The 17,589-nt window shown below is 42.5% G+C and overlaps 1 protein-coding gene, 3 non-coding genes and 1 pseudogene across 6 annotated transcripts in view; 1 reads left to right on the top strand and 4 right to left on the bottom strand.

Moving 5' to 3' along the window:
- LOC109874416 (divergent protein kinase domain 1B) overlaps positions 1-1,103 on the top strand; it is a 29,896-nt gene extending 28,793 nt beyond the window's left edge. For all 3 annotated transcript variants that reach the window (XM_031808959.1, XM_020466303.2, XM_031808958.1), the window contains one exon: positions 48-1,103. In XM_031808959.1, the coding sequence (XP_031664819.1) occupies positions 48-491 (444 nt within the window). In that variant the 3' untranslated portion in view covers positions 492-1,103. The remainder of the gene's footprint in view (positions 1-47) is intronic.
- Positions 1,104-1,969: 866 nt separating this feature from the next.
- Positions 1,970-16,962, bottom strand: LOC109873814 (28S ribosomal protein S2, mitochondrial-like; annotated as a pseudogene).
- On the bottom strand, positions 2,528-2,657 carry LOC116358345 (small nucleolar RNA SNORA17). The gene has a single exon (XR_004206244.1). It is a non-coding gene; the product is annotated as a small nucleolar RNA SNORA17 (small nucleolar RNA).
- Positions 4,624-4,753, bottom strand: LOC116358346 (small nucleolar RNA SNORA17). The gene has a single exon (XR_004206245.1). It is a non-coding gene; the product is annotated as a small nucleolar RNA SNORA17 (small nucleolar RNA).
- On the bottom strand, positions 6,002-6,133 carry LOC116358347 (small nucleolar RNA SNORA17). Its single transcript, XR_004206246.1, has one exon. It is a non-coding gene; the product is annotated as a small nucleolar RNA SNORA17 (small nucleolar RNA).
- Positions 16,963-17,589: the final 627 nt, after the last annotated feature.

Genomic DNA, 17,589 nt, shown 5'->3' with positions numbered 1-17,589 from the left:
TCTATTTTCGCAGACAGTTATCTAATTATATACCACATTATCAACAGGTGTTCCACGGGGCATATGGCAGCTTCCTGATGTGTGATGCCAGCCCGCGCCATGTGGGCTACAACTTCAAGTACGACTGCAAGATGGCCGACCTGCGCAGTGTGGCGTCTGAGACGGCAGTCCGGGAGTTCCTGCGGGGGCGTCACTGCGAGACCAACGCTGACTGCACCTTCGGGAGTGACTGCACGGCCACCTGCGATCGGTTGGTGAAGCAGTGTAACACGGAAGTGGTCCAGCCCAACCTGGCCAAGGTGTGTGTGCTGCTACAAGACTACCTGCTGTTCGGGGCGCCCCAGGACCTCCGTACAGACCTGGAGAAGCAGCTCAGCACCTGTGTGACGCTCAGCAGCCTGGCTAGCCAGATGGAGGTGCACCACTCACTGGTCCTCAACAACCTCAAGACCCTGCTGTGGAAGACCATCTCCAACACACAGTACTCCTGAGGACCACAGAGATACTAGGATCCTGGCTCAGACCTGGGTCATATTCATTAGAGAACTTGACTCGGGTAGACCTAACATTAATTTGTGGATGTCCATCTATTTCATGTTACAAATTTCAATTTGAGTCCAATGTTAGCTAATGTGGCAGTTATGCTAAGTAGTTGGACATAAGCATTATACGCACACCCAGCCACCTTGTTTTTGCCTGGCGTGTCCTGGATTTGTTTACTGTTACATCTAGTCAGGAACGCTGCGCTCCTGAGTGGCGCAACCTGGTTGAAGTCCCATAGGGCAGTGCACAATTGGCCCGTGTCGGCTGTCATTGTACATAAGTCAAATTCTTAATGTTGATGGCGTGCTCTGATGAATACAACCCTGAAGTTCCCCCAATAGAACTTCAACCAGGGCAAAACTACAGGACCTGCCGATAAGGGAAGCATGTCCAAACTCTACCGTCATTTACTCTAGAGGTACTTGTACTTTTCTTAGAGCCATGCTGAAAACTTAAATTGGAAGGTTGATGTATGCTCTGGGCCTTGCGATGGTAATTTGAAACTACTCTACTTTTAAGAGAAGTCGTACTGAATAAACTAGTGCCATGAAAAAATCTGATGTAATTGTATAGTGAGTTATTATACATTTCCTGTCTGGAATATGATCCACTCAGAAAGCTAGAGGCATAAAAAAGGATTTCTCATGGGAAGATCCCATAACCAATCTCATGAACATATCTGGAACAAGTAGACTGCACTCCAAACAATGGCCAATATACAGCCACTTATGGGGAACTTTGAAAGCATCCTGTTTAGATCAGCCAATTTAAAAAATAAAGTTATGACAATTACACCAATACTGAATGAATAGTTACATGAATCCTTTTAGCCTCTAATGAAACATGTTTAAATAATGCAATAAGTCCCATGTTAAAAAAAAGCTAACGTTTAAGTTCCTTGCTCAGAACATGAAAGCTGGTGGTTCCTTTTAACATGAGTCTTCAATATTCCCAGGTAAGAAGTTTTAGGTTGAGGTTATAGGACTCTCTATACCATTGATTGGATGTTCTTATAGGCACTTTATACATACTTGTATTGATTAAGGTGTTTATGGTTAGGTACACAAGTGCTTTCACAAATACGCTTATAAAATCACCCATTTGGCAAAGTAGGCTAAATTTCAATGACTTAACAGGCAACGCAGGACAAGCTGGAAATAACCATGTGTAGGTAACTAGTGACAATGTTAAGATTTATAAAACAGACACGTTTAATGCCAGCTCCTTGCTGCAATCGCATCGGCCATGATCAGTGTCCAAAAATACCGATTTGTTATGAAAGCTGCCATTCCGATTAATCCTGTTACCATTGTAGTTTGTCCATCCATTCCAGCAGACCTGTGACTTCACACATCAACATTCAGCTATCTGTAGTTGTCAGTGAAGGGCATCTGAAGAAATGCTTAAAATAATAATAAACAGCCACTGAGATCAGCTTGAGTTTATTTGAATGATCTTGAAAGCAATGCATTTATTCAAATCGAACAGGGCAGGTATGTTTAATATTTGTTGAGCCAATTTCACCTAGGTCACCCAGGGTTTTCGCATGATAACCAGAAACCTAAACTGAGCTCGCTGTGATTAACGGCATCTAATGGCTATAATAGTGGCAGCTGCATACACAATCTGATGGCACCCTAGTCTAGGACCGGCAACTGAACAATCTGCTTTCTTCTAAGGTACTGCCACCTTTCATCTTCAACAGGCCAATCTTCAGTCGTTCTTCAGCACCTGTCCCATCTATCAAATCAGGAAATTGGTGAGAATGAAAAACACCTGGCAACCCTTTTAAAAAAAAAGTGACCAAGTCATAAAACCTCAGGTTAGTTGAATCAACTAAGTATTGGCCCAATGGCAATTACCAGTCAGTAATAAGTGGTTTTGGCAAAACAGGCTAAACTACTGAGGGAGCTTAAATCAAGCACTCAGCCACCTGTTCAAGCACTATAAGATGACATTTGTCTGCTGGTCTAAAATGGGTCCCAATATCGGCGCCATAGTCATGCAAAGTACCCACTGTCCTGGGTCCTTGGCGTAGACATAGCCCGGTTACTCTCCGCCCCTCATGACACAGGCTCAACACATAGTCGGACTGCAACACCTCAAGGGGCAGATTTCGATGAGACCAATATACACATTTAGCCAGTGTGTAACCAAATGAGGCAGACTTACAATGACCTGTGGCTCCATGTCAACCCCACACTGCCAGACTCTGAAAATAAAGATGTAACAGGTAAGTTTGAAGAGCAACATATCAAGGCAACAGCATACACATTAAGTAGTGGGTCCAAATACATTGATGCTAGTTCTTGAGTATTGCACCAAACGTGCGTGATTAATAGGTTAGGACACTCTGCCCTCCTGGCGAGGGTCTGGGTACCTGAGACTGTGCCGTACCTGCTTCCCACTAAAGCGGGCAGTTAAGTCATTGTGGGTCAGTTTGTCATGCAATTGGAGCCACAAGTACATCAAGAGGTAGGAAACACCATGAATACATGTGCTGAAAAACAAACCTATTAAACATTGGTGCCTACATGGATTCTCCATTGAAAGAGCTTTAGTCCATTAGTAGGTTTAATCTATACCGAACTAATTTCAAATTTTCAAAGTTAAGTAAGTCACAAGGAAAATCAGGCTATGGTACTAAATCCAGTAGGCCCTAATCTATAGATTTCACATGACAGGGAATAGATTTGTCACAGATAAAGGCTCGTGCAACAACCATTTACCTCAGGCATCACAACATCTCCTTCGCATAGAGTTGAGCAGATGAGGTGAGTGTGGCCTGTTTGAAGTAGATGGATATTGCAGGAACACACAATCATACAAAGCATCATAAACATGCTCTGTATGTAAGCCATGGAAGAAACAGGACATTTCAGCTCACAGGAATTGTGTACAGATCATTACAACATAGGGCCACGGATTAGCACTGAAACACGAGTTGAGACAGATGGCGGCACAACGGGCCTCAGGATCTCATCACGGAACCTCAAACACAATTACATATTATCGACGGCAATTTGTATGTAGTTGTCCATAGCTTATGCCTGCCCATATCGTAACACCACTGCCACCATAGGGCACTCTTCGCAACTTTGACATCAGCAAACTGCGCACCCACACAACACTGGATGCTGCCTACCACCTACCCAGTACAGTTGAAACTGGGATACACCTGTGAAGGGCACACTCCAACTCCTCCAGCAAAGGTGAGCATAGTCAGGTCAAGACACCCAAGTGTCCTGAGACTGTTTGACAGTCCATGCAGAACTGAATGTTGAGCAAACCCAGTTTCAGCTGTCCGGGTAGCGGTCTCAGATCCTATAGGTGAAAATATGGAAGTCCTGACAAATTCTAAAATGTTGGGAGGCTGCTTATGGTAGAGAAATTAAAATCCAAATCTGGCAACAGCTCTGGTTGACATTCCTGCAGTCGGGCATGCTAATTGCGCTCCCTCAACATGAGAGATCTATGACATTGTGTTGACAAAACGGCATATTTTTTTTCACAGCACAAGGTGTACCTGTGTAATGGTCATGCTGTTTAATAAAGAAGCTTATGTCACATATCAAGTGGATGGATCATCTTGGCAAAGGAAAGTGCTCACTAACAGGTATAAACAAGTTTGTGCAAAACATTTGAGAAATAAGGTTCTTGTGCGCATGGAAGATTTCTGCGAGCTTTTATTTCAGCTCATGAAACCAACCCGTTCATTTGCTCAGTGTAGCATTAATAAGCCTTGTGTGAATTTGTAACTGTCTCTGCAGGTCTCAGATAATGTGGTAGAGGTTATCCATCACAAGTTCAGCGTGGTGCATGATTTCTCATTAAACATTTTATTTTAAGACTTAAAGTTAAAATGCCATGGATGTTGCTTATTGTTCTGTGCACAGCATTCTTTCAGGGAGGAAAGGCGGCAATCATTCTGCTACTTCCAGGTTACATCTGCTAGGACACCAAAATACCAACTTCTCATTGGCAGCTTCACATCCGAAGGACAACCAGAGAAAACTGAACGTTACATGTATGATATGAACCCCGGTCATTTACCCGCATTACATTTCATATACTGCTGCCAATGTTGGCGCTATGATCACTCCAAGTACCCACTGTTCTGGGTCCTTGGCGTAGACATAGCCCTGTCACTCTCCGCCCCTCATGACACAGGCTCAACACGTAGTCGGACTGCAACACCTCAAGGGGCAGATTGCTAGGAGAACAAGACATTTAGCCAGTGCGTAACCAAACTCAGCAAGGACTTACCGTGGCTTGTGGCGCCTCATCAAGACCCACTATAACCAGTAGGTCAGCACTGCTTCACCTCCAGACCATCCTTTATCTGAAAATAACAAGATGGTAACAGTTACGAAACAAAACCAACAAATAGTCAAAGTGTAGATCTATTAAGTTAGTCCAAGTAGATTGCTGCTAGTGCAACAGCCCTCAGTCTGGACCTCAAAGCCAGTTCCACTGAGTTTTACTCTAAACCGGGGACTGATTTATAACTGGGACCCAAGGTGGGTGCAATTATCAGGTAGGACAGAACCCCAGCAGGCTCCAGGCCTCGAAGGGTAGCGTTTTGGATTTTGCACTTACAACTGATTAAAGTGATCAAAGCTTGATTAGTCCATTTAAATCAGCTGTGCAGTGCTTCGACAAAAGCAAAAACGTGCACCCCTCGGGGTCAAGAGGACATTTTGGGAAACCCTGTCGTAGGACAAGGGTTGAATGCCCCTGTTCTAAAGCATCAGCCATATCAAGCGCAAATGTGCTTGATTAATAGGTCATAGACACATCCTTTCCTCCCGGTGAGGGGGATGGATACCTGGGCCAATTAGGCCCAGTTCCATGCCCACTGAACAGGACAGCCATGCCATCATTGGTTAGTTTCAGTCTGCCCGCTCATTGTCACAGTGGCATTGCAGAGGGCAAGAACCACCAAGAAGTACCATTAGTAACTGGTCTTCTGAAAAACAAGCCAATTAAACGGTTAGGGGTATGGAATATGGATTCTTCAATGAAATTGCTTTAGCCCAGAAGTAGGCTTAATCCATGTCTGGGAAACCAGAACCAAGCATTCACAACCCAGCCTTATGAACCAGCATTTATTTGTAACCATGTCTCTGCAGGTCTCAGATTATGTGGTAGAGGTTATCCATCACAAGTTCAGCGTGGTGCATGATTTCTCATCACAGACCTATTACACATTTATTTTAAGACCTAAAGTTTAACTGCCATGGATGCTGCCTACCGCTGTTATGTGCACACTGCACAGCATTCTTTCAGGGAGGAAAGGCGGCAATAATTCTGCTACTTCCAGGTCACAGCCGCTAGGACACCAACCAGCGGTATACCAATTTCGCATTGGCAACTTCACATCCTAAGGACAACCAGAGAAAACGGAACGTTAAATGTATGATATGAACCCGTCATTTACTAGCATTACATTTCATACACTGTTGCCGCTATGATCACTCCAAGTACCCACTGTTCTGGGTCCTTGGCGTAGACATAGCCCTGTCACTCTCCGCCCCTCATGACACAGGCTCAACACGTACAGTCGGACGGCAACACCTCAAGGGGCAGATTGCTAGGAGAACAATAGATTTAGCCAGTGCATAACCAATTGAGGCAAGGACTTACAATTGCTTGTGGCGTCACATCATGACCCACTAACCAGTAAGTCAGCAAGCAGTGCTGCACCACCAGACATCTGAAAATAACAGGATGGTAACAGTTAAGGAAACCGAGCAAGGGGGAAAAAAAAGCCAACATGGGCATATCAGGCCGGTTCTATGCCCACTGAACAGGGCAGCCGTGCCATCATTGGTTAGTTTGTCTGCCCGCTCATTGTAACAGTGGCATTGTAGACAGTTACATCACAAAGGGCAAGAACCACCATTGGTAAAACTGGTCTTCTGAGAAACAAGCCCATTAAACTGTTAGTAGGAGCCTATATGGATTCGCCATAGAAATAGCTTTAGCCCAGAAGTAGGCTTAATCCATGTTGGGGAAACCAGAACCAAGCATTCACAACCCAGCCTTATGAACCAGCATTTATTTGTAACCATGTCTGTGTAGGTCTCAGATAATGTGGTAGGGGTTATCCATCACAAGTTCAGCGTGGTGCATGATTTCTCATCACAGACCAATTACACATTACTTTTTTAAGACTGGACAGAGTTCCAAATGCAACCTGGTGTAGCTTACCACTATATTCTTTCAGGGAGAAAAGGCAGGCTTACTGCTACGTTCATGTGCCATTTGCTTGGACAGTGACACCAATAGGTCATGGTGGCATCTAATGTTCCTCATTGTACTCTTCACCTTGGAGACTATAAAAGAGAACACAGGACATTAATGATTCTTAACACTTAAAAAGAGCAACTCCGCCACAAAAACAGTCGACATATGTGAAAACGGCAGTTAGGTTTTAGCAGATGACAAAAGTCTAAAGACTGATTTTCAAACACTGATCTTCGCAGGTCATTATGGGGAGGAAGAAAATAGACTCCCTCTGGTTAAAAGCTACTCACATATATAATAAACAGTTTCTTACAACTAAGCCTACCGTGATGTTAGAAGCCTTTAGGACCTTTATCTTTTAACCACAGAAACGTAACGATTTCGCATATGTAGACACTGGTTTGGGGCTGGAGATAATGAATGAGGTTGAAATGTGGAGGAGTTGCCCCTTTTAGTAGTTTACATGTACACCTACATAAAATGTAGAGCCACAAAATATGTGCGCGCCCACGTGGCCATCGCATAAACGGAAACGCCACAAAACGAGCGTGCAACGCCTCTAATTATAAAGAGGACATTTTAAAGAAAAAAAAATAAGCGTATAGGACGTGAGTGATTGGCAGTCAGTGAGCTACTTTTGCTAGCCGCAATTGCCAACAGCCAATGTCAGACTAAGTTACATGCGTTAATTGAATCAGCAACATGTTACTTCGAATATTTCTCAGGACGTTCCCGAAACATCGTTGCCAACCGTATCAGAAACGGTCTGTACAGTAGTACTGAACCACGTGCATATGGTTATAACTCAATTTTAGAGTGGAAATAAAACACGTATACATATAGACATACATACACACACGCTGCTGCACTAGACAACAAGTACTCAAATACTCATGTTTGAAACTAAACACGTAAACCAAAATGTGCTACTCACCATGCTCAGACTTCTGAGTGAGAACAAGAGAACGAAAAACGGGGTGGTGTCTATTTATAAGGATCACCTACGGAATCTTTGAAGGACAATTTAAGGCAAGCAAATATGCATTTTTTTTTTTTTACCCAGGCAAGTCAGTTAAGAAAAAATTCTTATTTTCAATGACGGCCTAGGAACAGTGGGTTAACTGCCTGTTCAGGGGCAGAACGGCAGATTTGTAACTTGTCAGCTCGGGGGTTTGAATTTACAACCTTGCGGTTACTAGTCCAACGCTCTAACCACTAGGCTACCTACTACATTCAATCGCATACAGGTCGACTAGCTAGGTTTCCGTCCAATTGGCGGCAGATTTAAGTGAATACTGCAGAATAAGCGAAAAGTAAATATGCGCCTTTTCCACACCAGTGGGGTTTCAACCAAATGTACTTTTTGCGGAACAAAATCAGTGAGCTAAAAAAAAGCTTAAAGTTCAATATGTTTCCATCGCATTTTCAACTCTACCGATAGTTTTTTCACTAAAACGGTTGCATTAATTAAATAGCAAATATGCCTACTCTGGCCTTGGCATGTGCACTCTAGCCCAACGTTTCCCATAGTCGGTCCTGGGCCCCCAGGTGAATGTTTGGTGCTTTTCCCTAGCACTACACAGCTGATTCAATTTACCAACGCATCAATCTTTGATTGTTTGAATCCGCTTTGCAGTGCTTGGGCAAAAAACAAAACGTGCACACAGGGGAGGGGAGCCCCAGGACCGACTTTGGGAAACCCTGCTCCAACCAACAGCTCACAGTGCTGGTAGGCTGTTGACACCGTGGCCCCAATGTATTTATTTTTTAGGAACTGTCTGGGTCTCAACCTACTGTTGAGAGTCAGCATAATAGAATACACAGGGTGCAATTTCGAAATTTGGTTGCGCATCAGCAGCCGCTAAATGTATTTAGATTGGTAAATTAGTCTAGAGGCCAGCTATCTAAACTTGTAGTAAGCATGGTCGAATTACCGACCAGGGTGTGGCCCATTGATCGCAAACAGTTTTTAATTGTAGGAAATTAACGGTAAAACTGCAATTATTTCTGTCCTCTCCATGGCGAAATGAGTAGAATTGCAGCAAACTTGCTTTAAAATGGCAACATTTTCTCTACCTCCCATGGCAAAATTGTAGGAATTATTTTCTCTTCGCTGGCACGAGGGGGGCTATAAAATGTTTTGCTCACAGGGGGGGGGAGGGCAGGGGTGGGGTACGCAGAACCACTGCAGCCCCCATGGTGAGTTCAGTTTTTTTGTGGCCCCCACCCCCACTAAAGTTTCCCATTCCTGATCTACATGAGATTATGGATAAGAGTGAGAATAGTTGTGTTTGTCAAACGGCAGTCAAGCATCAATCATCATGTCACCAGAATAAGACCCACAATATTTATTGGAAAGGAGCATCAAGATCACAGTGCACTTTCACCATCCTGTAAAGTTCATCATTATTTACTATATTTAATCTGTAGCCTAATAAACTTCATGGTCTCGTGAGGCGTAGTGGGAGAAACACACCATATTATCACCACTCCAAATTTACTACGATAGGATGGTTATTATATAAATATTTGCGCATAGAGGTGTTTCCACTGCCGTTTCACACAATTAACTTTAGACGCAAAAAGATCCCACCATGTTGAACAAACAAATGATCTGTCCTCATAAAATGCAACTTACATTTCCTGTTTCCAAAACAGCTGTCCTGATTTTTTAAAACGACAGGACTTTACTCACATAAAAACTGTGGATGGAAACATGGTTTAAGTTGATCAAAACTAGAAGCTACGATGAAGACATCTGATATGTTGATTGCTATACAGTGGGTGCAATAACCCTTCCACTTGAGTCACCATGATCACTCTGCTTGGTGTAAGTTTCATATGTAATAATAAACATGCCATAGCTATACATTTTGGCACAACAATTAGATGAATTTAGTCATTGCCAAAGTAAGTTTTTTTTTTGCACTAGTTGGACATGACTTGTACACTAAGATTTTAGCCCAGTATTAAAATCCACTAAGTGTGCGTGTAGAAAAATGCATACAAAAGAGACCAAACAAATTTAGTAAAAATAAAGTTTACTTGATAAATAGAATGAGTGTAGTGCAATCATGTCATTTATACAGAAATGCTATTTTTTCATTGAATTTGACCAGACAATGAAAAACAAGCTGAGATTTAGCAATAATATGGAAACATGCTGATCAAACCTGGATCAGTTGATGATGGAACAAACATTGGAATTACACATTTTGTACACCAGTTTCTCCAGATACATCTAGAAAAAGAGCAACAATTCTGTACAAAATCACCAAATCTGTTGCTGAAACATGATGCTTCATAGAGTATTCAGAGTATTTTAGCAGTAATGTCCTTGTCCATGTTCAAATACTGAAAATGAATCCTCTCTCTTCTCTTCTTTGTCATACATCCATAATCTGATATCCATATGTTGGGGCAAACTAAGAAGAAGTGGAACACTTGCCTCCAGATACTACTCTCTTAGCCAAAAGGTAAAGATTTGTAACGATTGAAAGATAAAGATTGATGGTCATCTTGAACAGGCGGCAGTACAACTCCATAGCGGCTGGTGTGTCGTCATTCCCAGGCACCGGGTAAGTCACCAGGCTGGGGTTGCAGTTAGAGTCCTGTGGGTATATTCATCTTGGCCGCGTAAAGGACGCCCACGTGCTGCTGGAAGACGTTGTTGAGCGTTGAGAAGAAGACGATGAGGTCAGGCAGCCGAACCCCCGGGCCATACTGGATGGGTGCATTGGTGAGCAGGCCGCCCTGCCAGTAGCGTGTGTGGGCATATTCTCCGCAGTCTTGCGCCGTGCTCTCCACCAGGTGACCAAACGGGCGGCGGCGTGAGACGAAGAGGATGACACCGCCACGGTAGGCGATGTGGGCGGTAAAGTTTAGGGCGCTCTGGAGGTGCTCCACTGTCTGGTCTAGGTCGATGATGTCTTGGTCCAGACGACTGCCGAACAGGTAGGGCTCCATCAGCCTACAAGAGAGGGAGGGAGAAAGAGCGGGAGCAAAGGAGAGAGAGAAACCAGAGATTGTTTGTGTGAGAACGTCAGTCTGTTTATACTTACATGCTGTCTCTAATATCTGAAAGCTGACAAACATTTTGTCCAATGGAGATTCTTTGTTCTACTTGTCTGATCCAAGACGGTAGATCAGTCATAAGTCTAATGTGAAGCACAATGACAAGTTGACAAAAAAAAAAAATCATAGTGCAACTGTTAGATGAAATATGGAAATCATATTCAACACACCTGTGTCTGCAGCCTTTCTTGTGGCCGAGGTGAACTCTGGCATCGAATAGATCTTTCAAGGAGAACAGTTCTGACAAGCGGAAGAAATCTGGCATTTCAAGGGGAAGGTTCAGGATCTTGTCAGTGACATCTACAAAAAAAAAGAGAAGAGATTATCTCCTTGTGATGGTGAAGTAGAGAATTTTTGTGAATGAGTGAAACTTAATATCCATACCTATAACTACTGTAAGACAGCTAAATTGTACATGTCACTGACAACTGCCTACCTGTGCTGTCAGTTTGCAAGGGGATTGTTTTGACGGCCGCAGCAGTCGCACAGAGCGGTCCACTACAGGAATATCCGGCTGCAACAAGCCAGGGGTGGTGGAGCCCGCACAAACCTAAGGAACACACCGGCATAAAGTTAGCAGTCATAAAATTACGACAGTAGCTAAACTACAACATATAAGCGATTACATTGTAACGCTGACCATCCCACTTGATTTGAATGTGTGATGTAGAGGGCTGCATTCCCGATGGAGCCGACAGAGATCATTGCGGTGCGCCAGGAGCGGGCAGTCAGACGACTTTGGCATTAAAATATGTATTGTCCCGCAGATTATTTGAAAATGTTTGTCTTGCTGCTTTAAATGCATTATTTTAAGCCTACCGATTGTATTAAAAACACTTTTGTTGTTGCATTATTCACACTCAGAATTCACTGGTTCAACTTCAGTAGCCTACCTCTCCTCTATAGTTGGGTATGTAAGTTCAAGTGTGCCTAGTATGTCTGGTCTCATTGGAATAGAGTAGGCTGCCTACATGGGCGGAGAATCAAGTGGCAGTTAAATATGAAATTAACTACATATGATTAGACTGTTGTTTACTACAGTGCCTGTAAATACATTTTGATAACGGAAAGTGTAGGGAGCTCAACCAACGTCAGTCAAGGTGGAGTAAAAAAATGTAAGGCAGACCTCGCGCATTGATTAGGCTACAATGGTGAGCAAGTGTTTTCATTTTCAATAAGTATTAATTACCCATTTATTTGTCTCTGCCTGCCACTCGGCCTCCTAAAAGGTAGGCTACAGTGCATTCAGAAAGTATTCAGAACCCTTGACTTTTTCCACATTTTGTTACAGCCTTATTCTAAAATGGATTAAATTGTTTTCTCCCCTCAATCTACACACAATGCCCCATAATGACAAAGCAAAAACAGGTTCTTAGCAAGTTGCCCTAAATCTTGTGGGATGCTAATTGTTAGCCGCTAAAGCTAATAGCTAGCAAATAAATGTACTGAGTAAGAGCAAACTTAGCTAGCTAATACAGCCTGATAATACCAGTGATGGTGTAGACCTAAATCTGCATGTTGTTTGTGCAACAGTATCTTCTAAATCAAAGAGGAATATGCAAAGCAAGAATATGTTAGCTACATTAAGTAGCTAAGAGAAAACATGCAATGTAGCCAACGCTTATAGGGTCCCATAGGAAACATTTATCAACACTTTAGTTCCTACCATGTCAAAATAACTTCTCCCTGGCATTTTAATTGTCATCTCAAACACTGCATTTAAAGTGTTCACTATTATAACAGTAGAATAGTCATTCTATTTCCATGATTCCAACAGTTTTGCTCTAATTCTCAAGTCAAATCACAATTGCAACAGTCGGTTAAAAAGAAGTCCTTCATTATTTGCCCATATCGTGGAGCGCTACGTGGCAGTGTGGAAATTCTCCCAATTGAGTAGAAATACTTTCAAGTACTACTTAAGTCTGGTTTTTGTATCTGTACTTTACTATTTGACAACTTTTACTAAACTACATTCCTAAAGAAAATAGTGTACTTTTTACTCCACACATTTTCCCTGACACCTAAAAGTACTTGTTACATTTTGAATGCTCAGCAGGACAGGAAAATGGTCCAAGTCACACACTTGTCAAGAGAACATCCATGGTCATCTACTGCCTCTGCTCCGGAGGACTCACTAAACAAAAATGCTTTATTTATAAATTAAGTCAGTGTTGGAGTGTCCCCCTGGCTAGCCGTAAAAAAAAAAAAAAGAAAATGGTGCCATCTGATTTGCTTAATATAAGGAATTTGAAATGATTTATACTTAAGTACATTTAATAAATTACACTTAAGTATACTTAAAACCAAATACTTTTACTCATGTAGTATTGTACTGGGTGACTTTCACTTGAGTAATTGTCTATTAACATATATTTACTTTTGCTCAAGTATGACAATTGGGTACTTTTTCCACCACTGCAATTGAGTGCAGTAAATGCAGAGTGCTGAAATTTGTTTTGGTTGAATTGAACAGTGTAAAACAATCAGAAAGAAGAAAGACTCACTGAAATCACTTAGGTTGTACGTGTTGCCACTCTAGGATCACTCACTACTCAAAGCAAATGTAGAACTTTTATTATTCAAAAACAAATATAATTTAAAAAAAATTAAATACCGTGATATAATATATTTGGGCCATATCACCCAGTCCTACTGTGGAGTAGCTGCCATCTGGCCGCTCTACCATAAAGGCCTGATTGGTGGAGTGCTGCAGTGATGGTTGTCATTCTGGAAGGCCCTTCTCCCCAGAATGGTCAGTTTAGCGGGGCGGCCAGCTCTAGGAAGCGTCTTGGGGGGGTTCTAAACTTCTTCCATTTAAGAATGACAGAGGCCACTGTGTTCTAGGGGACCTTCAATGCTGCAGAAATATTTTGGTACCCTTCCGCAGATCTGTGCATCGACACAATCCTGTCTCGGCACTCTACGGACAATTCCTTCGACCTCATGGCTTGGTTTTTGCTCTGGCATTCACTGTCAACTGTGGGACCTTATATAGACAGGTGTGTGCATTTCCAAATCATGTCCAATCAATTTAATTTACCACAGGTGACTCCAATCAAGTTGTAGAAACATCAAGGATGATCAATGGAAACAGGATGTACCGGAGCTGAATTTCGAGTCTTATTGCAAATGTACCTATGTAAATAATGTATCTGTAATTTTGGGGTAAATTGTGTATAGATTGAGGAGAAAAAAAGAGAATGTAATCAATTGTACAATAAGGCTGTAATGTAACAAAATGTGGAAAAGGGGAAGGAGTCTGAATATTTTCCCCACATTTAAATTATATCCTATATGCAAAACGTAGCAAGTGTTGCTGTCATCATTCTTGTTGCTTTAAGTTCAGTAGCCATACGTGAGAGTTTAGGTGCGTGTGTGGTCTCAATTAAATAGAGAAAGATATAGCCTATGCATGGGCGGAGAAGCACGGGGCAGTCATCTTTCCAAGGAAATGTACTTCCTAAATACGATTAGGCTATAGTTTACTCCGTCTGAAAATCTTCCCAACTCTGCGCTCTTCAAACTACATCTTGCATATTGGCTGATATAAACTCAGCAAAAAAAGAAATGTTCTCTCACTGTAAACTGCGTTTATTTTCAGCAAACTTAACATGTGTAAATATTTGTATGAACATAACAAGATTCAACAACTGAGACATAAACTGAACAAGTTCCACAGACATGGGACTAACAGAAATGGAATGTGTCCCTGAACAAAGGTAACAGTCTGGTGTGGCCACCAGCTGCATTAAGTACTGCAGTGCATCTCCTCCTCAAGATTGTCAAGTTCTTGAGATCTGGGTTCTTCGCTGGCCATGGCAGAACACTGACATTCCGGTCTTGCAGGAAATCACGCACAGAACGAGCAGAATGGCTGATGGTATTGTCATGCTGGAGGGTCATGTCAGGATGAGCCTGCAGGAAGGGTACCAGATGAGGGAGGAGGATGTCTTCCCTGTAACGCACAGCGTTGAGATTGCCTGCAATGACAACAAGCTCAGTCCGATGATGCTGTGACACGCCATCCCAGACCATGACGGACCCTCCACCTCCAAATCGATCCTGCTCCAGAGTACAGGCCTCTGTGTAACGCTCATTCCTTCGACGATAAACGTGAATCTGACCATCACCCTAACCGTGACTCGTTAGTGAAGAGCACTTTTTGCCAGTCCTGTCTGGTCCAGCGACGGTGGGTTTGTGCCCATAGGCGACGTTGTTGCCGGTGATGTCTGGTGAGGACCTGCCTTACAACAGGCTTACAAGCCCACAGTCCAGCCTCTCTCAGCCTATTGTGGACAGTCTGAGCACTGATGGAGGGATTGTGCATGCCTGGTGTAACTCGGGCAGTTGTTGTTGCCATCCTGTACCTGTCCCGCAGGTGTGATGTTCGGATGTACTGATCCTGTGCAGGTGTTGTTACACGTGGTCTGCCACTGCGAGGACGATCAATCCTGTCTCCCTGTAGCTCTGTCTTAGGTGTCTCACAGTACGGACATTGCAATTTATTGCCCTGGCCACATCTTCAGTCCTCATGCCTCCTTGCAGCATGCCTAAGGCACGTTCATGCAGATGAGCAGGGACCCTGGGAATCTTTCTTTTGGTGTTTTCAGAGTCAGTAGAAAGGCCTCTTTAGTGTCCTAGGTTTTCATAACTGTGACCTTAATTGCCTATCGTCTGTAAGCTCTTAGTGTCTTAACGACAGTTCCACAGGTGCATGCTCATTAATTGTTTATGGTTCATTAAACAAGCATGGGAAACAGTGTTTAAACACTTTACAATGAAGGAGTTATCTGGATTTTTACGAGTTATCTTTGAAAGAAAGGGTCCTGAAAAAGGGACGTTTATTTTTTTGTTGCGTTTATGCGCAGACAGAGCTCCCTGCCATCCAGGACCTCTACATCAGGCGGTGTGAAAAGTACGCCTGGAAAACTGTCAAAGACCCCAAGCCATAGACCATTTTCTCTACTGCAGCATGGCAAGAGGTACCGGTGCATCAAGTCTGACACCAAAATGCTACTGAATAGCTTCTATCCCTAAGCAATACAACTGATAAATAGCTATAAAAAAAGAGCTGCACGGACTCTTTACCTTGTATCTTTATTGGCCTTTTACAGTGCCTTGCGAAAGTATTCGGCCCCCTTGAACTTTGCGACCTTTTGCCACATTTCAGGCTTCAAACATAAAGATATAAAACTGTATTTTTTTGTGAAGAATCAACAACAAGTGGGACACAATCATGAAGTGGAACGACATTTATTGGATATTTCAAACTTTTTTAACAAATCAAAAACTGAAATTGGGCGTCTCTATGCACACTCACAGGGCCCTACACACATAATTTAATCACTCACATATAATATGCACATACATTTATACTGACTCTACACACCCACTCACATACAAGCTGCTGCTACTGTTCTTATATCCTGTTGCCTAGTCCCCTTACCCCTATACATGTGTATCTCCATCACTCCAGTATCCCTGCACATGTAAATATGGTATTGGAACTGACTTTTAAAATATTTCCTGTATATTGTATGCTTGCTCACTTACTTGCTTTGTTTATTTCATATTTTCTATTCCTCGTCTTTTTTTCTAGTAATACATTGCTATTGATTATTGGATTGTTGGGTTTTGAGATTGCAATGAAGTCATTTCACCGTACTTGTGCATGTCAAATACTAGTATACTGTAGCCCAGTAATACAGATAGCCTAAAATAATGGGCCACCTGAGAATCTCGGGTAATTTAACAAATTTGTAAAATTATTTTCGCGCATTTGTTACTGCCTATAGGGTGTAAAATTGCTGGGACTGGGTCGGGTTTTGGACAATCCTTGCGGTAGTGGGTGGGAGTCGGACAGAAAGCCAGAGGGTGCGGGCGGAAGCGAGACAAAGAAATCAGGCCCACGCCTATTTTCTTTAGAAGCATAACCAACGTACATAAATGTATTGTATAATGTAAATAAACTGTACCTTTGGTAAAAACTCCGTCTGCCATGCATGAAGGTCAAATAAAAATGTGACTGAGTAGATGTAGTCCATTGGATGTTTCGTGCGCGCTAGATCAAGCGTCAATAATTTCTATTGGACCACAACTCCCACGAACACTCATTCATTTGAATGTTTATTCAAAAACTTTATTGAAATGTGTTACAAAATCAATGTACAGGTAACTTCAACATTTTTTAAATATATTTTTATTTTACCTTTACTTAACTAGGCAGGTCAGTTAAGAACAAATTCTTATTTTCAATGACGGCCTAGGAACAGTGGATTAACTGCCTGTTCAGGGGCAGATTACAGATTTGTACCTTGTCAGCTCAGGGATTTGAACTTCCAACGCTCTAACCACTAGGCTACCTTGCCGCCACCACTTCCAAAAATAATGGACACACCTACATAAAGTATCTTAAATTGCGAGAAGGGCCACCATGAGCCGCCAGAACAGCATCAATGCGCATAGGTGTATATTCTACAAGTGTTTTGAACTCCATTTGTGAAATGTGCAGTAGCGGTGCCTGTGTAAAATCACTGGGGAAGTCAAGCTAGTAAAAAAGCCATATTACAAGTTAGTTTGTGATAATTGTGTTGTTTGCATTCCTTCATAAGCCACCGTGAGACAACAAAAAGACAACTGTCACACAGTGGCGGAATAAATTGAATGACACATACCTTTGTTTAATCACATAACCGGAGAGCAATCTGTCAGGTGAAGTCCACA

This window comes from Oncorhynchus kisutch, linkage group LG29 (assembly GCF_002021735.2).
Source record: "Oncorhynchus kisutch isolate 150728-3 linkage group LG29, Okis_V2, whole genome shotgun sequence".
Classification (NCBI taxonomy): Eukaryota; Metazoa; Chordata; class Actinopteri; order Salmoniformes; family Salmonidae; genus Oncorhynchus; species Oncorhynchus kisutch.
This window is presented reverse-complemented; position numbering and strand designations above follow the sequence as displayed.